The sequence below is a fragment of the Stereum hirsutum genome (genome assembly GCF_000264905.1).
Source record: "Stereum hirsutum FP-91666 SS1 unplaced genomic scaffold STEHIscaffold_10, whole genome shotgun sequence".
NCBI classification, from domain to species: domain Eukaryota; kingdom Fungi; phylum Basidiomycota; class Agaricomycetes; order Russulales; family Stereaceae; genus Stereum; species Stereum hirsutum.
In genome coordinates this window covers 1042565-1069426 of record NW_006763140.1, presented here as the reverse complement: position 1 = coordinate 1069426, position 26862 = coordinate 1042565, and the positions used below count along the sequence as shown (strand labels likewise).

At 52.2% G+C, this 26862-nt stretch overlaps 7 protein-coding genes across 7 annotated transcripts; 5 read left to right on the top strand and 2 right to left on the bottom strand.

Moving 5' to 3' along the window:
* Nucleotides 1-525: 525 nt before the first annotated feature.
* STEHIDRAFT_140454 (uncharacterized protein) lies at nt 526-4525 on the top strand (the record flags this gene model as incomplete). Its single annotated transcript, XM_007306039.1, has 21 exons — nt 526-573; nt 639-838; nt 891-999; nt 1069-1477; nt 1536-1620; nt 1684-1746; nt 1808-1948; nt 2113-2252; nt 2318-2670; nt 2742-2754; nt 2805-2861; nt 2916-3160; nt 3216-3324; nt 3390-3512; nt 3578-3631; nt 3700-3786; nt 3847-3876; nt 3930-3996; nt 4053-4319; nt 4393-4423; nt 4487-4525. The coding sequence occupies 21 exons, from the start codon at nt 526-528 to the stop codon at nt 4523-4525; spliced, it is 2670 nt and encodes an 889-aa protein (XP_007306101.1).
* A 2952-nt stretch (nt 4526-7477) lies between these two features.
* Nucleotides 7478-8013, top strand: STEHIDRAFT_158666 (uncharacterized protein; the record flags this gene model as incomplete). The annotated part of the gene is made up of 4 exons (XM_007306038.1): nt 7478-7531; nt 7584-7679; nt 7740-7886; nt 7963-8013. 4 exons carry the CDS (start codon nt 7478-7480, stop codon nt 8011-8013), a joined length of 348 nt encoding a protein of 115 aa, XP_007306100.1.
* A 738-nt stretch (nt 8014-8751) lies between these two features.
* On the top strand, nt 8752-10666 carry STEHIDRAFT_60199 (beta-tubulin 1 tubb1; the record flags this gene model as incomplete). The annotated part of the gene is made up of 9 exons (XM_007305674.1): nt 8752-8784; nt 8843-8858; nt 8918-9181; nt 9322-9402; nt 9480-9628; nt 9692-9920; nt 9975-10423; nt 10486-10550; nt 10612-10666. 9 exons carry the CDS (start codon nt 8752-8754, stop codon nt 10664-10666), a joined length of 1341 nt encoding a protein of 446 aa, XP_007305736.1.
* Nucleotides 10667-11780: 1114 nt separating this feature from the next.
* STEHIDRAFT_60805 (arabinogalactan endo-1,4-beta-galactosidase) lies at nt 11781-13129 on the top strand (the record flags this gene model as incomplete). The annotated part of the gene is made up of 6 exons (XM_007305721.1): nt 11781-12099; nt 12167-12242; nt 12299-12359; nt 12412-12889; nt 12961-13013; nt 13064-13129. 6 exons carry the CDS (start codon nt 11781-11783, stop codon nt 13127-13129), a joined length of 1053 nt encoding a protein of 350 aa, XP_007305783.1.
* A 101-nt stretch (nt 13130-13230) lies between these two features.
* STEHIDRAFT_148217 (glycoside hydrolase family 3 protein) lies at nt 13231-16554 on the bottom strand (the record flags this gene model as incomplete). Its single annotated transcript, XM_007306037.1, has 10 exons — nt 13231-13812; nt 13873-13988; nt 14054-14474; nt 14542-15218; nt 15288-15455; nt 15532-15569; nt 15620-15759; nt 15820-15925; nt 15974-16432; nt 16454-16554. 10 exons carry the CDS (start codon nt 16552-16554, stop codon nt 13231-13233), a joined length of 2808 nt encoding a protein of 935 aa, XP_007306099.1.
* Nucleotides 16555-17038: 484 nt separating this feature from the next.
* Nucleotides 17039-24550, bottom strand: STEHIDRAFT_169813 (carbamoyl-phosphate synth). The gene is made up of 8 exons (XM_007306036.1): nt 24254-24550; nt 22258-24140; nt 21658-22179; nt 21412-21590; nt 19819-21349; nt 17457-19761; nt 17321-17391; nt 17039-17262 (listed from the first exon to the last, which is right to left on the bottom strand). The coding sequence occupies exons 1-8, from the start codon at nt 24483-24485 to the stop codon at nt 17227-17229; spliced, it is 6759 nt and encodes a 2252-aa protein (XP_007306098.1). The 5' UTR covers nt 24486-24550; the 3' UTR covers nt 17039-17226.
* Nucleotides 24551-26077: 1527 nt separating this feature from the next.
* STEHIDRAFT_158661 (uncharacterized protein) lies at nt 26078-26719 on the top strand (the record flags this gene model as incomplete). The annotated part of the gene is made up of 1 exon (XM_007306035.1): nt 26078-26719. One exon carries the CDS (start codon nt 26078-26080, stop codon nt 26717-26719), a length of 642 nt encoding a protein of 213 aa, XP_007306097.1.
* Between the last annotated feature and the right edge of the window lie 143 nt (nt 26720-26862).

Below are 26862 nucleotides of genomic sequence, written 5' to 3'. Positions count from 1 at the left end.
GAGATGACCGTTGCTGAATGCATAGCCGCTGAAGCCTTTCGGAAGCCTCGAATGGGCGTTCCGGTCCATGCACCTTGACTAAACAAAGTGCGACATTGGGCTTCTGTGTATCTTCGTCCTCTTCTGGATAGATAGCCAGCGGAGTTATGTGGACGGTTGTATTTTTCATAGCCTTCCGCTTTCATCATCCTTATTCCCACTCAGTCCCTGATCGGCCTGGACTAGGCTGAGACCATACCGCCGTCCTATGTACCCAGGACGATCTCAAACATGTCTATATTCCTGCACGCCTTTCGCTGACGTCGATGCGATGGTACCTTTCGCAAAACCGGATTGCTCTATGCCCAATCGGCCATAGAGCGACCTCCTCGGTCTTCTGTAGTTGATCGTGGTCAAACGTCCAACATCTCACGCCCCGATAGAGCGAACTGCGGGAATGCTCTTATAGCCGTTGAATATCTGATTTTTCCAGCGGCCGCGCCTCAGCCCCCCACTCTCTTTGTTTCCCCCGCCCTTTATCCCCTCATGGACTACGACGCATACGACGCCTTGCTTCACCACATCTTCAAGCGTGTATGTCTTCACCTTGAACCGTTTGTGTCACGAATTGGTTGCTTACGCCTAAGTTGCTCCATCAGACCCAGGGAGATGCATGGTTCAAGCCCTCCCAAGAGAACGTTCACGCCGGAGTTTGCGTGCGTATCAGCACAGGCCAGTTCCGAGTCTTTCCTTACGAAAACTCCTACCTGGAACCCTTTGAGGCCGCTGTGAGGGTCCTGAATCCCGTGGTCGCTGTCAAAGTTCGCAGTGCAGCTGTTCATGTCTCCCTTGGAAGCGTGTAAGTGATTTTGCTTTTGCTCCTCTAGAGTATATCTAACAATATCCCACAGGAGTGAAGATGCAGATGCTATTTATATCGATGGCGATACTCGCATCCAAATTCTCGATTCTATGGCATATCTTCCTCGCGCTGACAAGGAACAGTGTGGCGCGTTCATCGTGAGGCCCTTTTGCATTTTATTTTCTTCTTTTGCTCCATATTAACGAGTGTTTCACCGATGTCTTCAGCGTGACGAACGTGTTCTCGTCGTCTGGTCGGACAACCTCGATACTATCATCCCTCTTTGCCTCGAGTTCGAGGAGAAATTGATCAAGGTTGCCTGGGCCCAACGTTTCTCACTCCCCGGCTACGGCTTGCCTAATTTATCTTACACCGGTGACTCATCACCCTCCACCGGTCCTTCGGCGTCCGACGTTGGTTTGAACAAGGAGAAGGTCGAGCCCATCATCGCCCCGGCACCACAGCCTGGAGCTCCTTCTTCCACACCGAAGTCGAACGGATTCTCTTGGTTTGGATGGAAAATCAGAGACAAAGCTACTGCTGAAACTGATCCGGAGAAGGGCGCCCTCTCAAACACTAGGCCTATGCGTTTGTTTGCCCCTTTCTACGGTGGACTCGCATGTGCACTATCGATCTGTAAGTCTACCAAGCGTTCCACGTCACTTTAGCTGAAGTGTTCTCTTCTTCCTTGTAGTCTTCATCGGTAGTGGCCTTAGTGTTCTGCTACAAGAGTGGCGCCTGGATGACAACTTCAATCGCTTTGCACTGATGGCCACAGCGTGAGATTCCTTCCCACCTGCTCTACATGCCTGTTCACCTTCCTAACTCGATTGTCTTCACAGTCCGTTCCTGTTCTGTGTCAGCTTGTTCTTCAGCTTGCAGGTCATCACAAACGTATCTTATGTGTAAGTTCAGGCTGTATGCTTTGGTCGTAAGGGAGTGTCTTATATTCCTGCCCTCACGTAGCCTTGGTCCAGTCGCTCAGTACCACGAGAACTCTCGCTACTATAGCGCCGTCAAACCTAGTGCGAACAAGGATATCGACTCTCACCTTCCTCACATCACTATCGAACTCCCGGTCTATAAAGAAAGTTTGGACTCAACCATGTGAGTGTCATCACAATGTAGACCTCCGGCGGCATGCCCATTTCGGTCACCCTGACCTTGTCTTTCTTACTTCATTATGTGGCCTTCCTACCGGACGTGCCCACGTTCATTTCTTGTGAATTGACTTTCGCCGGTTCCTGGTTCGCTGATCGTACCTTTGTCAGTTCCCCATCGGTACAGTCGCTCAAGAAGGCCATGCAGACATATGCTCGTCAGGGCGGCACGTCTACGATCTTCGTCCACGATGACGGTCTCCAACTTATCTCCGAAGAGGACCGTCAGGAGCGAATCGCGTTCTATGCCGGTACGCTCACCTGACTATGTTATATAGATTTGAGTTGAGTATGTTGATTTACCGACACCTTGCAGACAACAACATTGGCTGGGTGGCTCGTCCAAAGCACGATGATTCGGAGGGTGGCTTCAAACGACGGGGCCGGTTCAAGAAGGCCAGCAACATGAACTACGGTTTGAGCGTGAGCTTGCGTATGGAGTCTTGGATTACCAAGATCGAAGAGCAGAAGGCCCGTGATGCCTCGACAGGGTCGTCCGAGACCGAGGACGATGACGAGGAGGAAATCGAGGAGAAGGCGCTCCGACTGGCTCTCGAGGAGATCTATGAAGAGAACGGGAAGAAATGGCAACCTTGGGCAAGGAATGCGAAGTCTATCCGTATGGGGGAGATCATCTTGATCGTAGACTCGGATACGATTGTTCCAGAGGTATGTCGTCTCTTGAGGCATGCACGATGAGTCTTTTCGCCTGATTTGTCGTCCGCCCTTCCTTTCATTAGGATTGTTTCAGAGGTTGGTGGATGTTATTTATATTTGTTACTCGCATGCTCAATTCCTACTAGATGCTGCCCGTGAAATGGCCGAATCTCCTGAGGTCGCCATCATTCAACACGAGTCCGGTATGCAATTGCTTTTTCCTTAGATGTTATGATGAAAAATCTTACTCGCCACAGACGTCATGCAAGTCGCGTTCCATTATTTCGAAAACGGTATCGCCCACTTCACCCGCCGTATCAACAAGTGTATTTCCATGGGAAGCGCCAACGGCGAGGTCGCACCATTCGTTGGTCATAACGCATATTTGCGGTGGTCTGCACTCCAGGACGCTGCCTTTGAGGACAAGGATGACGATAACAAGAAGAAGATCTGGTCTGAGAGCAACGTCAGCGAAGATTTCGACATGGCACTGAGGCTTCAGGTAACTATTTATGATTGACATTCATAAAAACCACTGGCTGACATTTCGCCCATAGCTCAAGGGATACATCATTCGATGGGCCACATATTCGGAAGGTGGATTCAAGGAAGGTGTCTCGCTCACCGTCGACGATGAGCTCAATCGGTGGCAGAAGTACTCTTATGGCACGCTGACCTCTCACCGCACCCGTTGTCTCCTCATCTCTAACCTTCGTCCATATATCTTGCAGGTTGCAACGAGCTCATTTTCAATCCCCTCATCAAATGGTGGCGCCTAGGCCCTATTACCAAACAGCTACGAATCTTTTTATGGAGTGCTGCTCCACTCCATTATAAACTTAGTATGATGTCTTGTACGTCATTCACCTCCTGCATCTTCAGTCACCCATTGACTTACACCACTGGTAATTTCACTCAGACATGTTTTCCTATTACGGACTGGCGGGCAGCGCTGTACTGTCGCTCATTAACTGTACGTAGAGCCCATATGTGCCTAGCAACGAACATGTTGACTGACGAGTGATTTATCACGAACATCAGACGTCCTCCTTGGCTTTGGCTTCCACGTCGATGGGTTTTATCTGCACTCGTTCGAGATCTTTCTAGCTTGCACGGTCGTATTCCCAGGTATTGTCTGCCCACGCTCTATTCGCGGAAAGTGTTTCTGACCAAGAAATCCCCACTCAGGAGCTGGGAACGTCGGATTTACGCTTCTCGGTAGGTTAATCATCTAGCTCTGTTGTGTTCACAGGTGCTCATGGCTTTTTCAGAATACCGTCTCGGTCACAGATCCATCTTTTCCTCTCTTATCGAGAATCTCACCTGGGTCCCATTCTTGTGAGTACCGCATGCTACGACCATGTACGAAATAACTGACCAGTAACCCGACTTAGCTTCTTCTTCTTCGGTGGAATGTCTATACATCTTTCGGTGGCCTTGCTCGCTCATCTGTTTTCGTACAACATCACTTGGGGAGCCACAAAGAAGGAAGTCGAACGGTCAAACTTCTTCATCGAGGTTCCACGTATCCTCAAACGTTTCTGGCTCGCCTTCGTTCTTTCCTTCGGTGTCCTCATTGGGATGGCCATACTCACTACGGACCTCATACCTGTTGACTGGAGGGTGGAGAGTCTCGACTGGGCCGTGATTTTCCCGCTTGTGTGAGTACTCAAATTGCTTGTGTGTGCGCATGATCGGCTGACAATTATCGTCCACTGGCGCTTTCTTCTCTAGCATCGTAGCCGGCTGCCACATCCTTTTCCCAGTGAGTTCCAGTCGGGTCCGCTCTTCCTCCTGTTCTGTAAGGCTCACCATGACTTATGTATAGATCATTCTCAACCCTTGGCTCATGATCTTCTCGTACTGATGTGCCTTGCGAAGATTCGGACTCCACATACACACACAGCACGCGTTCTGTATTTCTTGATAAACGTCGTCACGCTCCTTTCCAGGCCTCGCCTCATACCATAGACGTTCATTTCCCCGAGTATCGGATTCAATCTGTGATAGACTTCCTCCTTTCTTGTAGTATATTTGGGATGGACGTTCACATGTATGTGATTATTGCTCTGTTTCTTGCCCGCTTTAGACAGTTCCCATACTACGTATCCACGACATTCGTGTATTACTTTGATTATTGGAGCTTATCGTGGCCAGCATATACTCGTGCGCGACCATAGTTACATAGATGTGCATATCTAATAGACATTGCCATTCTTGTTTGTTCCAGCGTCTGCGCTGCTCGAGTATGTGGACGATATTTAGGATACAAATGTCTGTTATATTATCACCCTGTGATGGGTGCAGCAGTCTGAGCCCTCGTCATCGATGCAGTGTGTCTAGATCATGGACGGTACTCTACGGTACTACCGCTCCAGAGGTTTACACATGCGGAATCCACAAGAATATATCTTCCCGTCTCGACGACTAAGTATGTTATCTGGCGGAATGATGCTCTGTGAGTGTATTGGGATGAACCTGCGAACCTGCTTTCCAGCACGCCTTAAGGCCGCAAGTGGAACCTCGCAACTCGACCGATGACGACTCCGGATCCGTGGAGTGGAAATGTCGAAGCAAACACTAAGGCATACTAGTCAGCATAGGGAGCCAGGTGTAAACGTGGAGAAACAACCACATGCATTACGTGCTGAATATAAAGAAAGATACCGTGGCTGGTACCTGAAGTTTATGACGGAAATACCAGCAGTGTAGCGTGCGCCACGCTAGTGCCACAGCCCACACCGAGATGCAACACGAAAATAAGTTAGACATTAGACCTTATATGTTTCAAGTTTACTTGGAACTCGTTGGCGGAAGATCTGTCCGATCCGCCAATGAGCTTTCACAAAAAGTTCCAAGTTTTTATTAACATATAAGCCCTATTGAGTCATAACTTCCAGCGGTCAAAGGGTGTGGAATGGGAAAACGCATGAGGTGTTCGCCGGTTGGAGGGTTGCGGAAAAGATCTCCAGCACACCGTCCAAAGCGGTACAACTGCGTGCCCTCATACAAGTTGACATGAGCTGCATCAGGAGTAGGCTGGGTCCTTGGATTGCGAATCAGCGTTGAAGGTGGCAAAGAGGGGTGGCGACTCTTTATCAGACCATGATGGCGTTAAATGGTAAAACGAAATTGGTTTTTGCATTAAAAAAAGAGATGGAAAAAAAAAAGAGAGAGCACTACGCCCCGCTCGACAGACGTCAAGGTAGGTTGTAGACGACGAGATACATAGGCCGTACACCTTTGATCTGCGGAATCAAGTTGGAAAATTGCAGGGAAGACATCAGGAGGCAGAGACGTACATTGTACACCACCCTCATACTACCATTGATGTTGCTATGGACTGAATCGTACCCTGAGGGAGGATAAAGGAATGAAGAATTGGGTTGTAGTAATTTAAACACGGCGTCGATACACGAGATGAATAAGAACCGCTTACCGCTGTCAGAGTTGCGTTCGCCCCTGTCAACTCCGCATTGCGTCCATTTACGATAGCACCCAAAATCATGGTGCGATACAAGGACGGCCCTCGAGCATGATTGTCAAACCGGCTTATACGACTGGTCTCACCGAAAGTCGGCACAAGAACATTGCGACCGCGGTTGTGCAAAATACTAGCCAGAGCACTCTGTGGATACCCTAGTGATGTTCCTGAATCCCTACGCTCTTCGACACATCACGAGCTGTGCACGTTGCGTTCTAGCTTGTACGTAGAAGGCACGATGGGTAAGTCGCTCGCGGCGCAAAGTTGGCGACGTCCAAGTTCGTCGAATCGCAATGGAAGAGGCGAGTCAGAGTCAGAACTTGAAAGACTGATGAACAAGACAAATGATTAAGACTGTATAGCATGCGGGACATGGCATTGAGTGGCACAGATGATGGAGCCAAAGAGTGCTCCGGTCTCAGACCGTCACGAGTAGATTCGAGTCGGTAGCATGCCGAGCCAGTTGTGAGACTGTACATCATTGGGACTGTAATCGCACCCGCTGAGTTACAGGTTTGTGTGTATTTGAAGGGAGACGTGATTGTGCCGAGAACGCCAATGATCATGCTGGTGAGCGGAGGACAAAGAAATCAGATGGAGTGAGGAAGGAAAGAGGTGTTCGGCAGACGCCGCAAGGTTCGTGCGGCATGCGTGGCACGAGGTTGTGTCCTGTCCTCGTACTTCTTTGTTGTAATTGTGGCGTCGTCCAAACCACACGTCCTTCAATTGAAGTTGCGCTCAAGCCTCAGACCCTTGAATCCATACCAATCATTTCTCCGGCGACAGGTTTACCGCACCCTATTTGCATCGATATGTCTTCCTCTGCCAAATGTCCTCGAGCGTTCCGGGTTGGTTCCGAGTCTTGACAGTATTCTCGTCATCCTCGTCTCCCAACTCAATGCTGAGCCTTGGATTTAGTCTGACGTCTCATAGCAGGTGACATTAATGGCTGCCAGATGTAGTGACTCCGGGGGCTTAGACTTGATGTTGTATTTCACGAAACGCGCTGCAATCTACCGACGTGACCTTCGCCGGTGCTACAGTAACAACTAATCCATCCACCACCATCCCCACTAGGGCAAGCTCGGATACCATATGCTCCTCGAATTCAGTGTCTTGGTGTGTCTGGCGGTTGGTTAAGTCCAACTGTATGTTTACTTGTCAGGCAGGCTATAGGGAGCCACATGCACGTCCGTCGACTTTCTTCGTCGACTCTCGATATGAATTTTGCCGAGCATGGCAGACCAGGGTGGTATAAAGAGGTCAGAGAATCATTCTACTAACAGAGCAACCAACTCGTCTAGTTCTCTACAGTCACACAACAACAATACCAACATGTTCCCCCTCTCTTCTACCCGTGTCGTCGTCGCCTTGGCTGCTTTGGCCTCTGTCAGTCCTCACTATGTTTGTCTCGATAATACACTGACTATGTGACTCTTAGGTGGTATCTACGACGAGCATCGCTGACAAGCGTCAGGTTACTTTAACCTGCCCCTCTGACACAGGAACAGCTACTTGCTGCTACGAATTTGTCGACGTAAATTGAAACTCTCATGTCCTTACATTGCCACAACTGACACAAAATATCTTATGGCAGCCGGCGTCCGTCTCCGACATCCTCTCCCTCGCCGGCATCTACTCTACTAGTCTGACGGGCGAAGTCGGTCTGTTCTGTGGTCCAGACATAGATAGTGGCTGTGGCTCTATCGAGCAAGCTGCTTGTTGCACGGGCGGTGTCACTCTCGTACGTCGAGTTCATCCTTAACTGGATCATCCCCACACTTTCGATGTTTTTGTGCTGACTACAGTATTCTTCGTAGCCTGTAATTGGCGAAAGCATTGCCACCGGCTGCACAAACGTCTCTGCTTGATCGTATCCAGCCTCCGCATTACGTGGTGCCTGCTGCTTCCGAGTCGTGAAATGACGAGGATCGGTCAATAATGTGCGATATTGTATGATATGTTCGTGGGACTCGTTTGTGTCGTCTGTTACTTCGAGCACGTATTCAACTGCGTGTCTGAGACGAAATACCATATTGTCGATGTTTGTATGTGTTTCGGACCAAGATACATTTATGAACGGTCAAGAGCCTGAAATGGAGCCTTGGTGAAATCCATGAGGACTCTCACCGGATTTACAAGAGCGAGTCTATGGCAGAGAAAGACCTCTGGAACGAGTCGAAATAATGAAAACAGCATGGATCTCGTTCATTCGTCCTGCCACAGTACGTCAAGCTTGAGCAAAAGGACAACCAACTCAAGCGAGGCGAACTAAATTCGGGACGGGGCGGGCTGGCGGGAGAAGGGTGGCACGCACGAGGCAATTCGGGCTCCGACCGAAGTTGGGCGAGCCCTAAACCCGAGCGTGCGCCGTTTTTGACCGCCCCCAACCTCGCCTCAGGTGTCTTCCCCATCCTCCGCCCACCCATCCTCTCTCTCTTTCATCTCCTTATTCTGTCATGTACGTTTTCCATCCCGTTCTATCTATATTTCTCGTCATTATCGTCGATTTCGAGCGAGGGGCGGGCTGTCAACACGCCGTCTTTCTCGCGTTCCCTTTGTTGCATCAACCGCCGTCGTCCACTTTCTGACCACGGGTTCTCTACAGAATGCGTGAGATTGTCCATCTCCAGACCGGCCAGGTGCGTTATATCTGCAGAAATAGCGGCGAGAATTGAGGCTGACAGTCGTCGGTTACAGTGCGGTAACCAAATCGGTACGATAATCGAACGATAGGCGTCTTGCATTTGTTCTGATTCGGATGTATGCGCTTAGGTGTGAAGTTCTGGGAGGTCATCTCGGACGAGCACGGTATCGAGCCGGATGGTCTCTACAAGGGTTCGAGCGACCAGCAGCTCGAGCGTATCTCTGTTTACTACAACGAGATCGGCGCGAACAAGTATGTTCCCCGTGCTGTCCTCGTTGATCTCGAGCCCGGAACCATGGACGCCGTCCGCTCCGGTCCCCTTGGTGGTCTTTTCCGTCCGGACAACTTCGTGTTTGGGCAGAGTGGTGCGGGTAACAACTGGGCGAAAGGACGTGAGTGTTGTTTATCTTCCCCTGAGTCACATCGCGATGGGTACGAGGGCGTGCAACGCGACGCGTCTCACTTGAGCGCGTCTGTTCGCGCGACCTCACTCCCGATCCATCTCCCCCTAACTAATCGCCACTGTTTTTAGATTACACCGAGGGTGCTGAGCTTGTTGACTCCGTTCTCGATGTCGTTCGCAAGGAGGCCGAGGGAACCGATGCCCTGCAAGGTGCGCTTCTTTTGTTACACTGTGACATTGTGACATTCTTGTCACACAACACGTGGATCTCACCTCGCCGCTCGCAGGTTTCCAAATCACTCACTCCCTTGGTGGTGGTACCGGTGCTGGTATGGGTACCCTCTTGATCTCCAAGATCCGTGAGGAGTACCCCGACCGCATGATGTGCACGTTCTCCGTCGTGCCCAGTCCCAAGGTCTCCGACACTGTCGTTGAGGTTGGCCAAATTTACTCAACTTCACCCTCGACATAACTTGATGACCTCTTGTCTGTATTATAGCCCTACAACGCCACCCTCTCCGTGCATCAGCTCGTTGAGAACTCCGACGAGACCTACTGTATTGATAACGAGGCACTTTACGACATCCACTTCCGCACCCTGAAGTTGTCGACGCCCACGTACGGTGACTTGAACCACCTCGTCTCCATTGTCATGTCCGGTATCACGACTTCCCTTCGTTTCCCCGGCCAGTTGAACTCCGATCTCCGCAAGCTCGCCGTGAACATGGGTCAGGACATTCTCTGCGCCTAATCGATTATACGTTGCTCACATTTCATGATAGTTCCTTTCCCTCGTCTGCACTTCTTCCTTACTGGTTTCGCTCCTCTGACGGCGCGTGGTAGCCAACAATACCGCGCTGTCTCCGTCCCAGAGCTTACCCAGCAGATGTTTGACGCCAAGAACATGATGGCTGCTTGCGACCCTCGCCACGGTCGTTACCTCACCGTTGCCGCTATCTTCCGTGGCAAGGTCTCCATGAAGGAGGTCGAGGAGCAGATGCAGAACGTTCAGAACAAGAACTCCGCATACTTCGTCGAGTGGATCCCCAACAACGTGCTTACCGCGCAGTGTGACATCCCTCCCCGTGGTCTCAAGATGGCCGTCACTTTCTTGGGTAATTCCACCGCCATCCAGGAGCTCTTCAGGCGTGTCAGCGACCAGTTCACCGCCATGTTCAAGAGGAAGGCCTTCTTGCATTGGTACACCCAGGAGGGTATGGACGAGATGGAGGTCCGTGATCAATCCTTGACTCGGCGAGGAAGCGTCGTACTGATATATCTTCGTCCTTCCAGTTCACCGAGGCGGAGTCCAACATGCAAGATTTGGTTGCTGAGTACCAGCAATACCAAGATGCGACGTAAGTGCTCATTGACTTTGTTATTCTTCATCACGTACTCATAACATAAGCATTTTTATAGCGCTGAGGAGGAGGGCGAGTACGAGGAGGAGGTCCCCGTCGAGGATGAGCAGTAAACACTTCATACCCTTGATGATGCTTCTCTTTGCTTTGCCTGGTATATCCCCAAAATATCCTTAGGTACTTTTTTACATTGGTCTTCCTTTTCCTCGGTCTGCGCCCTTTGCATTCGTTCAAGATCATGTTCTCCGTCGCTCCCCGCCGTCCGTTCTTTGTCTCAATGTTACCCCCATACTCTAGTCGTACCCATTGTCATGATCGCCTTCTACACTTCTCCCCGTAACGCTTTTTTTCCCTTTTTGCATCGTCAAGTTATTTGAGCCCCGTTTTCCTCTTCAATAGCTATCGAAACGTCATTACTTTTAACGAATGGTCAATTCTGTCCTGCGTATACCTTGTCGCTGGCTGGACAACGCTTTCCATGATTTGTTTGAAGTGGAAAATGGAATATTTTTTTCTGAGGATGTGTTTGGTGTTGACAGGGCTCGATGGTTTTATGGCGCTCATTTAGGAGGGGATCCGTCCTGCGTGGGTGGCCGCTGCGGTACGTCCGCTCTGTTACTTTAGCCCCATCAGTTGATGTGAGCTTCCTGTCGGAGACAGTCCCCACGAAGTGTATTGTGTTGTCTTGAACGCTGTTTGGCCGAGAATGGGCCACAATGGCAGATATCGAGGCCGACCAGGGGCACTTGAGTAGACCACGAGGTTTTGCTGAAATCGGCAGGCAGTATTGTGTTGCCGATTGATCCTCCTCAACGACTTCCCTTGGCGTCCCCCGAGGTATCGCATAAGTTCTTGTTCAGGATGCTGTCTTCGACTAACTCCTCGAGAATATGTCTTGTATTTGAGTGAGCTATCTATGTTGGTCCTCCCCGCTGGTCTCTCCGACAGATGCATGAGCCTGGCCCTATACACTCTTGCGTGTATTGTCCTCTCCTGATGCCTGCCTGCCCATAGTGAGCAACAATTTCTGTCAGCTCAAGTACTGTTCTCGACCTCACATCTAGGCCGGCATCTATACAGCTGCCTTTCACCTTCCCTAGCGACGCAGTCGACGGGACGTTTCATCCGACGACCATCTGCACCTGCACCACCTGCACCTCTTTATAATCCTCACACCATGGAAACATTCGCATCATTCATACTTCTTTCTCTGTCCCCCGGGCCACCATGCTCTCCCCAGTCCTTTCCTTCAAGTTTCTGTCCTTTCTCTTGACCGCTGGCGCGGTCGTCTCTCCGGCTTTTGCTTTGACATACAAAGCGGCCGACATTTCTTCTCTTCCGCTTCTCGAGAGCCAGGGCATCTCCTATTCTGATAGTGGGACGACGAAGGCTTTCGAGGATATTTTGACGGACCATGGGGCGAATACTGCGAGGATTCGGCTGTGGACGTCGGGGCAGTATGATTTGGATTATGCGCTTGCATTGGGAAAGAGGGTGAAAGCTGCTGGGATGACGTTGGTGGTGGATATGCATTTCAGTGATACCTGTGTGTATTGTTCATCAGACCTTTGAGGAAGTGAATAATTGATGATGTTCTGCTTGGTGGTGAATAGGGGCGGATCCCGGTGCACAGGCTATCCCCAGCGGCTGGCCGACTACGCTCGACGGATTGAACACTCAGGTTTACGAGTTCGTCTCCAATCTTTATTGACAGCTACCTTGATCTCCTGATGTACAGAACATAGGTATACCGCGAGCGTCGTCCAAGCTTTTGCCGACCAAGACACCGATATTGACATCCTCCAGGTGCGTACGCCACATGTGGCGCGGCTCTCGATACTCATCGACTTACGTGCAGGTCGGAAACGAAATCAACAACGGTTTCCTGTGGCCTGTCGGCGTCATCGACGACAGCGACTTCAGTCCCGTCTCTCAGATGCTTCACTCAGCCATCAACGGCGCCAAGTCCGTCGCCACCCCCAAAATCATGATCCACCTCGCAGACGGCTGGGACGACTCTGAGATGTCCTGGTGGTTCTCCGGCGTCTTCATCCAAGGCGCGCTCTCCACCGACGATATCGACATGATCGGGGTCTCGTTCTATCCTTTCTATAATGCCGACGCAACGCTCACTGCTCTCACGACGTCGTTGACCAACTTGGCGAACGATGTGGGGAAGCCGATCGTTGTTGCGGAGACGAATTGGCCGGAGGCTTGTTCGGGGGTTACGCTTTCGGAGCAGTCGATTGCGGTTTCGGCGGCTGGGCAGGATACGTGGATCGAGGATATCGAGTCGGTGTTGGCGGGGCTTCCGGATAGCCTTGGTCAGGGAATCTGTGCGTAGAGGCATTTCTCCTCAAGTCAACCGTGGGCGTATGACTGATTGTTGTTTGTTCTCCTGGTATAGTCTATTGGGAGCCAGGTTGGATCGGGAATACAGCTCTTGGTTCAGGGTGTTCGGTGAGCGATCTGATGCTTTTAGATAATACCTCATACTGATGGCTCACTAGGACAATCTCATTGTCTCCTCTTCTGGAGCGACGAGGAGTTCTGTCGATATGTTCACCCATATGTAAACCTTGGCTGGCCCATTGTCAGACCATGAGCATTCATGTTCATCACAGGTCTAGATTGTCCAAAATAACATGCGAGAAAGCAAGAGATCCAAGGATTCCCCTCAAACAGCTGTAAGCGTAACGTTCACCGTGGTATCTGCCAAATGATCCGAAGTCGACAACGCGAACGTGTACTCTCCCTTCTCCACTTCCCACGTCTTCTCCCTCGTATAAAGCAATAAGAACCGCGAAGGATCCAACGTCATCTCGATAGTCCTTTCTTCTCCCGCGTCCAAATAGACTCGCTGGAATGCGACCATCTGCCTCATCGGTTGCACGATCGACGAAATCCTCCGTTGCAGGTACACCTGCGGAACGTCGCTGCCGGCCACTGGCCCGATGTTGGCGACTTTCAGGGAGAAGGTGATGGTGTCGTTCGTTGAGAAAGTCTTGTCGTTGCGCGATGAGACGGCAGTGAAGTCGGAGCGGGTGAAGTTGGTATATGAGAGACCGTAGCCGAAGGTGTATAACGGATATGAGGGACCATCGAGGTACAGGATTTTGTGAGCTCCAAATCTGTAGTTGTAGAACGACGGCAGGGACCCGACAGATGATGGGATGGAGAGCGGGAGGCGACCACCCGGATTGAAGAGGCCGAACAAGACGTTGGAGAGGGCTTGTCCTCCGAGTTGGCCAGGGAAGTACTATTTGTTTGAGGATCAGAGAACGTAGGACGACATGAGATGGAGAGGCTGAACACATACGGCATTCATTACAGCAGCGGCCTTCGAATAATACTCTGGAATGGCGAACGGCCGACCGCCTTCGAGAATCATTATGATGGGTTTTCCGAGCTCGAAAAGCCTATCTACGAGTAGCGCTAGGATCGGTGAGATGATTGTTGTTAGTACTGCATAAGGAAAGCTGAAAAAAGGTCAACCTTACTTTGATTCGGTGAGAGGGACAACGTGGACCTGTCGCCACTCTCGCCATCACTATTCCAGGCGGCTCCTCCAGCGAAGATGATGACATCCGCATCCTGGGCTGCTTGAGCCGCGAGTTCAACCGGATCATCTCTGTCCACAGGATTCCAGATAAGTTGGACTTGTGCGTTGACGCTCGCCACATTCTGGATCTTCTGGAAAGTGTTCCATACTTGATACTCGACTCGAATGGAGTGTGTGGCGCCCGTTTTGAACGAGAAAGGTTCACAGCCTAAAGGCGGCACAGTACTGTTGGCTTGGGTCCAAGTGTACTGCTCGATGTTGCCCAGGATTGTTCCCGTAGACGAGTATGGGACCGTGACGGTCTTGTTACCGTCGATAATAAGAGTGGCGGTTGAATTAGGACTGATAGCCAGACCGATCTAATAGAAGAAATGTCCAAAGAGCTGTGAGATTTTGTGGGGTAACAACGGTGAACGATAAACTGACCCATCCATTAGCGCTTGTGGGAACACTGAACTCTCCCTCCCATACTGCGGAGAAGTTGTTCGACGGGAGACTAGGCGGAGGATAGATTCCCCATTGCCTGTTCGGCATTTCGAACGTCTGAAAAGCGGGTGTTGAGAAATTGGTGTCGGAATAGTAAGTGGCGAGGAGTCCACCGCTTGTCCCGTTGGAAGAAGAGAGAAGATCGCGAGGGATGGGATATTGGGCCATATACGTCCATGTATTGCTGCCCCATGAGGTCACCAAGTCAACCGACGAGGCATTGGCAGCGAGATAGTTCGAAACAGCGGAACGGAGAGTGGTAGCACGATCGATAGGCCCACTGCCCCAGGCACCGGAGTAGTCGCCGAAGTTAAGAGTGTCGACCATGGGACCGATGAGGGCGATTTTACCGATGTTCTGTGAGTCTGGTTTGAGCGGCAGAGTACTGTTCTTATTCTCCAACAACACGATACTTCGTTCGGCAGCTTCGAGTGTCGTGGGTGTATGCTCGTCGATCAGGCCTTGAACGGAGATGTTGGCAGGGATGTAAGGGTCGTCAAATAGTCCTAAGTCGAATTTTGCGTTCAGTACTCCACGCGCTCGTTCGCGCAGAGTATCTGTAGCAATGGTGCCGTTGTTGACCAGGTCGACGACTGTGTTCTGAAAGACGTCCAAAGCTAATCCACAGATAATGAAATTTAGTTTACACCAACTACGGTGGTAGTCACAAGAGCCGTGGAACTTACTGTAATCGTAGTACTGAACACCGCCTCCTGCATTGAACCACTGCGAAAGAGCAGCTGCCGGAGAGTCTGCCGTCCAGTGCCAGGTTTGAAGATCGATAATCGCGGTGTCGTCGCCAATGACAAAACCATCGAATCCCCATGAATCAAGTGCATCGTATAGGTCAGGATCTGAGATAGAGAATAGAGGAGTTAGCATTTAGTGAGAAAACGATTGAGGTAGAGAGGCGGAAGCCAATAAACATACTGGTGACACTGGGTACTCCGTCGATATCGTGATAAGCCCTGCGCGGGAATTAGCCTGGTTTTTGTGACGCGAATATGGATTCACATACATCATGACTCCCCTGGCCCCACCGAGCTCGACCACGGCTTTGAACGGGACAAGCATTTCGGACACAATTTGTCGCATACCATAGCCTGTATACGGTGCTGCGTTGACACCTCCTTGAGGAGAACCATGGGCGGCAAAGTGCTGAAGACAATGAATGAGAACGACCAACAGACAGCATAAAGAGTGAGTCTAGGAAATTACCTTCATGACAGGAATGACGGCGTCTGGGTCAGACCAAGAGCTATTTTTGCTGAGTCCTTGCGCATATGCAACGCCCATGTGTGTGGTAAGTACGAAATCTTCGCCACTAGAGAAATATTAATGGCTGTATTGCATAGAAAATAATGGTACGAACAGATCCTCTTGAGCGCGTCCCCAACGTGGGTCCTTCGCCAAATCGAGTACAGGCGCAAAGCAGGCGTGGACTCCGATGGAACGCGCTTCAGAGCCGACAGCACGTCCCACCTTGTACATCATGTCGGGGTCGAAAGTAGCAGAGAGACCGAGAGGACTGGGAAATATCGACTGTTGGAACGACGCGACCCCGTGCAAACATTCCGCCGTTTGCATCAATGGTATTGGGGTCTTGGACTTCGCGAGGTTGAGAGCCTGGAGTTCGTTATATCGGCTTTGGTTCATAGGATACCAGTCATGAACTAGACCAAGACCGAGCTCTCCCGCATAAGAATCATAGAGTTCGTTCGTGGAGTTGGCCCCTACGACATTGTCGGCGAAGACGAGGTGTAGTTGGCGAGCCAGTTCCTCTACCGATAACTTCCCAAGAAGATCGTTAACAAACGAATCGCGATCTGTCCTAGCAACCTTTGTGCAGAACTGTCCATCCAGAGAGGATGAGCGCTTCTCACACTCGAGGCCTGCGAACACGAGTGGAAAGATGATGCTGAGCAGAAGAGCTGTTCCGTACATCCCGGTCATCTGACTTGGAGGGAGGGGGTGACGAAGTCCTGCATACTCCAAGTCTTCGCAACTATATGTATGTTCAGATACCGAAGATCTCAACCACCAGTACTCGCGTCATGGGTCATGCGTGCGCGTGCATGCTAGTCAGAAGCAAATATTTCTGTGCAGAAGCCGGGCTATGGATATGAATGTTGAACATTGGACAAGTTTGATAAAGAGGTATCGCGGCCGGCACAAAACCGTCGCCAAGCCTCTAGGGACGCTAGAGGCCGTTGATGCGAAGGAATGGTATACGGAAAATTCGAGTTATTGAGGTATGCGGAAAGTAAACGTCCGGAGGTGAGTAAAGTCAGGGCCATTGAGGATGATAAGAGGATGTATTACGCACATCGCGGCCCGGATACGAGAGTCAGGCGGTTGAGTTTGCAGGCCACAGTCCCGGTGTGTTGCGCAGTGGCACAACGACACTTTGATCAAAGAATGACAGAAAAAATACAGTCTGATTTATAAATCGTCTTCTCGAACCGTACGATGCTTGGATGCTACATTTGTTTGAACTATAACTTCGATTGCTTTCCTTCTTTCCTCATTCGTCACCACCTACTTCGAGTCGACCGCTGCTCTAGCAAATCTATCGCAAGTCCATATTTTCTACGTTGATGGGATATAATACTTTTGAATACCGCTTCAGCCGAGGACACTAGCCAGGAGGGCCATGCGAATCTAGCGTAGAGAACTTGGTCAGCCAAATCAGTAGGAAGAACAAAGGCAAAACACATACATAGAGACCATAACGCATCTGGCGGAAGTACACAGCACGGCGAGAGTCGAAGTCGACCTCGGGATCGATTTCTGGAGTTCAAAGTAAGCTCGTCAGTACCGTAAGACACAGATACGCGCAAAAGAAAGGTATTTACCACCAAGCCTAGGCAAAGGATGCATGACGATCATTTCCTCCTTCGCCCTCGCAAGGACAGCATGGTCAACCCTATACACATCCTTCACAGCCTCCCACTCTTTCTCACTCGCAAACCTCTCCTTCTGCACCCTCGTCACATACAACACGTCCGTCTCGCCCAATACTTCCTCCAAGCTCTCGCACTGCTTGACGGGGATGCCCGCCTTGCGCGCCGCGGAGACAACGCTGGAAGGCATGGACAACGACGGAGGCGAGACGAAGTTAAGGCGGACGGAGTAGAGGGAAAGGAGGGTGACGAGAGAGTGAACTGTGCGACCGTTCTTCAGGTCACCGATCATGGTGATGACACGACCGTTGACTGTTCCAAGCTCGGAGCGGATGGTGTAGACGTCCAAGAGGGCCTGGGTGGGATGCTCTCCAATTCCGTCTCCCGCATTCAGGATGGGAACGGGAGAGTACTTGGCTGCAAGTTGACTGCTGCCAACAGCAGGGTGCCTCATAACGATGGCATCACCGTAGCATCCCAGCGTCCTGATCGTGTCCGGAAGCGACTCGCCCTTCTGGACACTGCTGTGTTCGACGGGAATAGAGACCACCTCACCGCCACAACGTTTCATGGCAGCCTCGAACGATCCGCTGGTGCGCGTGGAAGGCTCGTAGAAGAGCGCGCATAGAACTTTGCCCTTGAGGATGTCGAGAACGCCGTATCGCTCGACTTGTAGCCTCATCTCATGTGCGAGGGAGAAAAGATCATAGATATCCTTTTGGGTAAATTGCTTCACGGATAAGATATGACGACGGTGGAAGGAGGGATGAGGAAGAGGGGCGACGAAATGTTGAGGGGCAGCGAGAGGCCCGTGGAGAGACATGGAGGTAACAGGGTTCAAAGACACATTCGACTCTGAGGGCCTGACAATAGGCGACATGGTAGGCATGACCATTTGTGAAGAGAGAGCGGTGGTGAGGGTAGGTTTCTCGGGAACCACATTGTGGCTGATGGCGGATGCAGAGACATCCCTGCCCTGCGGCGGACCCGAGATGTGGCCGTCGAGGAAGACCGTCTTGCCGTGAATGATGACACGGTGAACGAGGCCACGGACGGGAGAGTCGGCCAAAGGCGACCAATGGTCCTTGCGGCGGGGATAGATGGAGTTCCGGTTGACGAACACTTCGACTAGGGTATTCGATTGTTCAGGAAGGCCAAAGATGCGAATAGGGTTATCGTGGAGCCTCTCTTGAATGTCGTTGAGGGTGAGTCGTCCATCCGCTACAGCGGTAAGCAGGAGCGGGAGTGACTCCTCGACACCAGACCAGGAAGAAGACGGCGCTTCCATGTCCAGGCTAGCGTAGTACGGGGGTCCACCAACGGAGAACGCATCCACAACGTCCAAGTTCTTCCAGATAACAGCCTGAGCCTGGATGGTAGGCAGGTTCTTCACCTTCCCGCCAAACTGATCCTTGTTGAAGAACAGCGAGAAGATGCTGACATCGCAGGTGACCTTCAACTGCTTCGCCTTGCTCAGCTTGATCAACAAGATATCCTCCTCGCTCTGCACATCCGTAATGTGCAGGCTGCGACCGTGGAGCGAAGCCATGAGAAGAACAGAGGCGAGATCTGAGCCTTTCGCATCTGTGATGATGGGCTTGTCGGAGGGCCAAGAGGCGAAGTGAGAAGCGACGACCGATACTTGGGTGGCAACGTTGTCGACATGGAAGGGGATGAAAAGGGCCTTGACCTCAGCCGCGAGCTCATCGTCCATGGTCTTGCTGTTGTCCGACGAAGCCGTGATGTTCAACGCATAGTTGCAGTAGGCGCCATTTCCGATGTTGGAGCGGGCCTGCTCGAGCGTGGGCAGATCGACGATCTTGTTCCTGTACCCCAATGGAATGACCAGCGAGGTGGTAAAACCAGTGCTGAGAGCCGCCTTCGTGGCCTGGATGAAGTCGTCGTTGCCCGCCTCCGCAAGACGAGGGACGAAAGCGCCGATGTTGACAAGCCCAGGGAAGATGTGCGTTATGTGGGACGTCTTGGAATCGACGGTCGAAACATCGAGTGGCATCTTGCGCACAAGAGCCTCCACGAGCAGTTTCGCGACCTTGACGTTCGTGATGAGGGGGACGGCGAAGTCCACGGCCATACGACGGGTGCGGTAACCTTTGCTAGCATAGCTCGCAGGGCGGCGGTAGTGGTTCTTCGACGGCAGGTTGATGTACATGTCGATGAGGTTGTTGGCCAGATGTTGCGTCAGAGAATACTCGGACTTCTGAAGGTCGCGGCCGTCTTCGCCCAAGGTCTCGAGGTACTACAGAGCAAGAATCCTATGAGCATATATGCATGAAAACCAAATATGCAGACGAACCTTGCAAGACACGCCATGCTCTTGAAGGAAATCCGCCGTGCCCGACGTCGCAAAGATATTGTACCCCGCGCTCTGCAACTTCTGCACCGAAGGCAACAACTCCAACTTCTCCTTGAACCCACCAATCGAGAACAGCACGTTCTTCTTCGGCGGAACGATCCCCGTCGAGATCAACGCCTTTAAATACGCCTCGTACTTATCCTTCCCGAAACACGCCACCTCGCCCGTCGACGCCATCTCCACACCCAAAACCGGATCCGCCCCCGAAAGCCTACTGAAACTGAACTGCGGCACCTTCACACCGACGTAATCCGCTGGCAACCCAGCGTCGGGGTACGGCTCCACCGGAAGCCCAAGCATAACTTTCGTAGCGAGCTCGATGGCATCGATACCCGTCACCTTCGACACGAACGGGAACGAGCGCGCAGCACGGAGGTTACACTCGATGACCTTGATCTCGTTATTCTTCGCAATGAACTGGATATTGAACGGGCCCGTCACATTCAGCGCGTTGCCAATCTTCGCCGTCGCCTCCTCGATCTGGCGCACCGTCTGCGGGTCGAGATCCTGCGGCGGGTGAATGAGCGTCGCGTCGCCGGAATGGACTCCCGCGTTCTCGACGTGCTCGGAGATATAGTGCATGACCATCGTCCCGTCCTTCGCGATCGCGTCCATCTCGATCTCCTTCGCCTGCTCGATGTACTTCGAGATCACGACCGGGTGGTCGCGCGAGACGGCGGCGGCCTGGGTGAGGTAGTTCGAGAGATCGTCGCCGGTGGAGACGACGTTCATCGCGGCGCCCGAAAGGACGTACGACGGTCTGACGAGCACGGGGTATCCCACTGTCTCGCAGAACGCCTCTGCCTCTTCGAAGCTCGTGAGCTCCTTCCACAACGGCTGGTCCACGCCAATCTCGTCCAACAGACGCGAGAACTTGTACCTGTTCTCGGCAGTATCGATCATCTCGGGCGACGTCCCATAGATCTTGACGTTCTGACGATGAAGCGGCAAGGCGATGTTGTTCGGAGTCTGACCACCCATAGAGAGGATAACACCGCGCGAACGTTCGGTGTCATAGATATCGAGGATGGTCTCGAGGCTGATATTCTCGAAATAAAGCCGATCGGCCTCGTCGTAATCCGTACTGACCGTCTCGGGGTTGTAATTAACCATAACCGTCGGAAGGCCCTGGTCCCTCAGCGTACGAATCGCACGAACGGCACACCAGTCGAACTCCACGGACGAACCGATACGGTAGACACCGGAGCCGAGGACGATAACGCCACGGTCGTTGAACTCAATGTCGTGCTCGACGGCGTTGTAGGTGGTGTAGAGGTAGTTCGTGAAGGCGGGGAACTCGGCGGCGACGGTGTCGATCTGCTTGACGAAGGGCGAGATGTTATGTTCTTGGCGGAGACGGCGGACGGCAAGCTCGTTGGAGCCCATGCAGATGCTGAGCTGACGGTCGGAAAAGCCGAGCTGCTTGGCTTGACGGAGCAGGTCTGGTGTGATGAGGGAGATGTTGCTGGTGCTGTCGGTGGGCGCAAACGATCAGAGGAATATCGAGATGGAAGTATATTTAGAAAAACTCACGAAAGGCGCTGCTCCATGTTGAAGATGTGCTGGAGCTTCGTCAAGAACCACTTGTCGATATTCGTCATCTGCCAGATCTTGTCGACCGAATAACCGCGGTGGAAAGCCGTAGAAATCGCAAAAATGCGCTTATCCGTCGGATTGACGAGCTCCTCGTCGATATCCTCAACATAGTCGTTCTGCTCAGGAATCATCAGTACACCACCAGAGCAACGGTTCAAAAAAAAAAAAAAAGAGAGAACATACCTTCGCGAACCCAGCAAACTGATCATCAATCGACCTAATCGCCTTCTGTATCGTCTCCTCAAACGTCCTCCCAATACTCATCACCTCCCCAACACTCTTCATACTACTACTCAACAACCTGCTCACCCTACTAAACTTCTTCAAATCCCACCTCGGGATCTTCACCACCACATAATCCAACGACGGCTCAAAGCACGCGCTCGTCACCTTCGTCACGCTATTCTTGATCTCGTTCAACGGGATCCCGAGCCCGAGCTTCGCGGCGATGAACGCGAGCGGGTAGCCGGTGGCTTTGGACGCGAGGGCTGAGGAACGCGAGAGCCGCGCGTTCACTTCGATGATGCAGTATTCGCGCGAGGTCGGGTTGAGCGCGTATTGGATGTTGCATTCGCCGATGACGCCGAGGTGGCGGATGACGTTGATGGCTGTTGTTCGGAGCATGTTGTAGTCTACGTCTGAGAGGGTCTGCGATGGCGCGACGACGATGGAGTCTCCAGTATGAATCCCCAATGGGTCGAAGTTCTGTAAATCAACAAAAAAAAACATCAACGACCAGGCAAGAGGCGACAGACTGAAAAAGAAGAAAAGAAGATGACTGACCTCCATGTTGCAAACCGTGATACAATTATCCCTACAATCCCTCACAACCTCATACTCGATCTCCTTCCATCCCTTCATACTCTTCTCCACAAGCACCTGCGGACTCGTCGCGAACGCCTTCCCACAAAGCGCCTTCAACTGCCCCTCATCCTGCGCGAATCCAGATCCAAGTCCACCCAGCGCATACGCCGCCCTCACAATCACCGGGAAGCCGATATATATCGCAGCAGCGACCGCCTCGTCCACCGTCGTCGCCGTCTGACTCTTCGCGCACTTCTCACCAATCTCCTCCATCGCCGCCGCGAACATCTGCCTGTCTTCCGTCGTAATGATCGTGTCGATGGGGGTCCCGAGCACCTGAACCCCAAGGCTCGCAAACTCGTCTTTCAGCTTGATCCCGACATTGAGCGCGGTCTGTCCACCAAATGTGACGTAGATCCCGTCAGGCTTCTCGTACTGGATGATCTTACGGACGAACTCGGGCGTGACGGGCAGGAAGTAGACTTTGTCTGCTAATCCGCGCGAGGTGGCGATCGTGGCGATATTGGGATTGACGAGGATGGTGTAGATGCCTTCTTCCTTCAACGCCTTGATCGCCTGCGAGCCCGAATAATCGAACTCTCCGGCCTGGCCGATCGAAAGACCGCCGGAACCGAGGATGAGGACTTTCTGGACGTTCGCGCGGGGCACACGCGCTTCGTTATCGGCTTTGAGACCGCCGGGCATGGAGATGGGGACGAGGGTGTTGGTCGAGACGCAGTCCGTTATGTTCTGGATGAAGACGTCGAAGAGGAACTCCGTGTCGCGGGGGCCGGGCGTGGACTCGGGGTGGAACTGGACGGAGAAGAAGGGTTTGTCGACGCAGTAGATGCCCTCGTTCGACTCGTCGTTCGCGTTCCGGAATAGTTCCCTCCAGCCTTCGGGGAGCGTCTGCGTGTCGACCTGGAATCCATGGTTCTGGGAGGTGATGTAGCATCGGCCGCTGAGGGCGTCGGTACAGGGGATATTGTGGCCGCGGTTACCGTACTTCATCTTGGAGGTTTGCGCACCAGCGGCAAGGGCCATGAGTTGGTGGCCGAGACAGATACCGAAGATGGGGCGGTCGCATTTCTGCATCGCTTGGGCGATGCGGTCGATGGTAGCCTGTACCGTCGTCGGGTCTCCGGGACCGTTGGAGAGGAAGAGACCGTCAAAGGGCTCTTCGGTGGGTGAGTTGAAGTCGTAGTCCCAGGGTACGACTTTGAGCTCGACGCCACGGTTGATGAAGCAACGGATCTGGTTGTACTTCATCCCGACGTCCACAGCGATGACCCGTAATGGCCGTCCGGAGGGGTGCATCTTCGGGGTCGCGGTGGGCTTGTAGAGACGAGGAGACTTGATGGACACGACCGCGACGAGATTGACTACGTTCGGGTCCTGATATTCGATATCAATGTAGTCTTCCCTCCATGGTGCAGGACCAGGAGGACTAGGAGCGCGACTGGGCGCGCGAGAGGCTGGCAGAGACTCTGGTATAAGAGACCTCCTCCGGTCGATAGGTGCCTCCGGTTTTCGTGCCAAAAAGCGGGCAAGCATGGATCCCTTCTCGCGAATCCTTTTGGTGAGCGCACGGGTGTCGACGCCGTACAGGGCAGGAACGCCGTTCTCTTTTAGCCATTGACCGAGCGAAGATTTTGCGAGGAAATGAGAAAAGTCCTCAGAATAGTAGCCGACGACGAGGGCGGAGATATGGATGCGCGAAGACTCGAAGTCTTCAGGCAACTCGAGCTCGGAAAGCGACTCGCGCGAGGGAACGCCATAGTTTCCGACGAGCGGGTATGTGAGGATGAGGATCTGACCCTCGTAGGACGGATCAGTCAAGGACTCGGTATATCCAACCATGCCTGCCGAATTCGAAATCCCCACACACGATTACCATTTTTTTTTCAATTCGTTCATTCATTATCATCGTTGAGCGCGTATCCAATTTGTAAAAAAAATGGTATCTGAAGCGTACCGGTTTGGAAAACACATTCTCCAGATACGCTCTTGCCCTGGGCACCGAAGCTGATACCTCGGAAGGCAGTGCCGTCCGCGAGCTCGAGGACGGCATCGAGGGTCGGCTGAGATTCCGATGTCTGGAGGGACGGCGCGGTCACGGGAGGAGCTGGGATACCGTTGGGAACGTAACTGGTCGAGCGAACGATGGAGGGCCGTGTCGGCTCGGGGACGGCAGGCGCGGGAGCCATGATAGGATAAAAGAAAGAAGGGATGCTAATTGGGATGTGTTGGACGCGACGACTGTCTCCTGTTCCTCTCCGCTCGCAGCAGAGGACGTGTGCGGGCGATGAGGATCAGGAGAGAGAGAAGAAAAATTCAGTCGTCGAGCACGAAATTTCTCCCCATCGGCCGTGTTTGGCCCTGTTTGCTCTATCTTCGTCATCGCCACATGCGCCACACTGGCCCCTTGCAAGGGCGGCCCATGCCTTGTTGAGTCGTAACGCTCAAGGACGGTGATAAAAGAGGAGGAGGAGGTATCATGTATTAAAATTTAAACTACCAAAGTTAGGAGTACATGAAGCTACGCGTTGCACTAACAAGCCGGCGGGTACTCAGGCTAGTACGTACATTCACAACGCCAGCGATCAGCGTATTTTAGGAGGAAGAACAAGAGAATTCCTAGAATTGGCATACAGATCAGTGGTCTTACAAGGTAACTAGCAACGGGAAATGAAAAGAAGAGTGGACCAAGGTGAATTGGCTAAGTGTTTGTGCCACCCAAAAGAGGGTAGAGCGTACAACCGTTGTTACTCTGAAATTTACCTCTTACCCTGCACTCATTTTAGGTGAAGAACAGAATGAGTGAGTGGCATAGGACAAGTTTAACAAGCTCCAAAGGATATGGAGTTCAAGGTCAGCGTGCGATGTTAGTAACGAACTCAAAAACGTCTCCAACTCTGGATTTAGGTCAAGTTGCAGTCAAATACCCGCCTCATGCAGGGAGGAAGGGAGGGTTTTCAATGCTGGACTCCGAGATATATTTGAAGTTCTTCGATCCTCAGTGGACGTTGTCTACACGTCAGACCAGGTCATGGGAGGGAACAAGACAAGAACAGGAAATATGGCGTCCGAAATTGAATGGCGCGTCGTGAGTCACATCATCACGCATCTGTGACTGTTCGCGTTCCGATCCTAATTTGTCCAAGTCGCGAGACGCGACAAGAACAAAGCGAACATTGCAAAAACAAAAACAAGTATAATATTGCAGGCCGTCCGCTCTAGACAAAGCGTAAAAGAACTTAACCGGAGCTCTCATCCAGTGCCCCGCAAAAGATACGACGAGACGTGGCGTAAGTACTTAACCCGGCGGTGCCACATAGAGCAAACATAGAGACTCAACCGCTGTCGTCATTGACTCAATGCCGGTTTAGACTCAGGCAGTAAGTAAACCGAACGTTCAAATATTCAAGCCTCACAGTACCATCACACCTAGGCCAATGGAAAAAACCGGTATGTCCAGTATACGTAGTCATGCCATCAGTAGGCTCATATCCGGGTGTCATTGTCTCACCGGCGACCGACCAGACAATGGAACAAAGGTTGCCACAGTGCCCATCCTTTGAAAGAAACGCACCGATCTAGAACGTAAGTGCCAAACGCGAGACACAAAGCGCACCTCCATATATAAGGACGTCTCCAAGCGGAGAAGCAACCCAAGCCAGGAGCACACCTTGACGGTCCCCCTTCCTTCATCACCTTCCACTCGTTGAATCGCTTCGTTCCTTCCTTCCTTCGTTCTAATTCCACCTTCCAAAACCAAAACCAAAACCAAGGACGATCAATGGCCCTCACCATAGCCCTCAAAGCCATCCTCGCCGTCCTCCTCATCTTCCTCATAATCTCCACCACCGCCATCATCCTATACTACACCGAGCGCAAACGTCAACGTCGCTTGCCCAAGCACAAACAACAGTTCCGGGGCATCGACCCCGTATTGGACTTGGACTGCGCCGACCCATACGCGTTAGTCTCGCACATGCACGCACTCAACCTCGGACCTTATCCACGCACTGGAACCCTCATCCACGCCCATCCTCAACATCTCGCTCCGGCGCACGTCCGTCATCATGCTCGTTCTCGTGGTGCTGCACCCCCACCCCCACCCCCACCGCCTTATTCCAAGAAGCATCTGACTGCCCCCCATTTCAGCTTCAACATGACCCGTCAAACTCGAGATGAACCTCGAGACCTAGCACACGCCCATTACCAGATCGATAACGCGGCGGGTAGGGATCCACAGTTGCGTGCGCGGAGTAATACGAATCCGGAGACACAGTTCGTGCTCTTGCCGCCGCCACCACCGAGGTCGGCTAAGGGAAAGAGAACGAAGAGGAAGTTGGGTGGTGAGGGTGCTGTTAATGGGGTGACGATGGGTGGGAGGAGGGGGGATGAGTATGTGGATATTGAGTTGGGGAGGGTGTAGGGCAGGACATGGAACGTGGGACGTGGAATGCGCAGGGGGTGCACTGTGAAGATGGTGTTAGGTCGTGAGTGAGTGTACTTTTGCTTGTGCTGGATACCAGGAAGGGATGATAAAGGTGCGTCGGTCGACTGCTGGACAGCGAG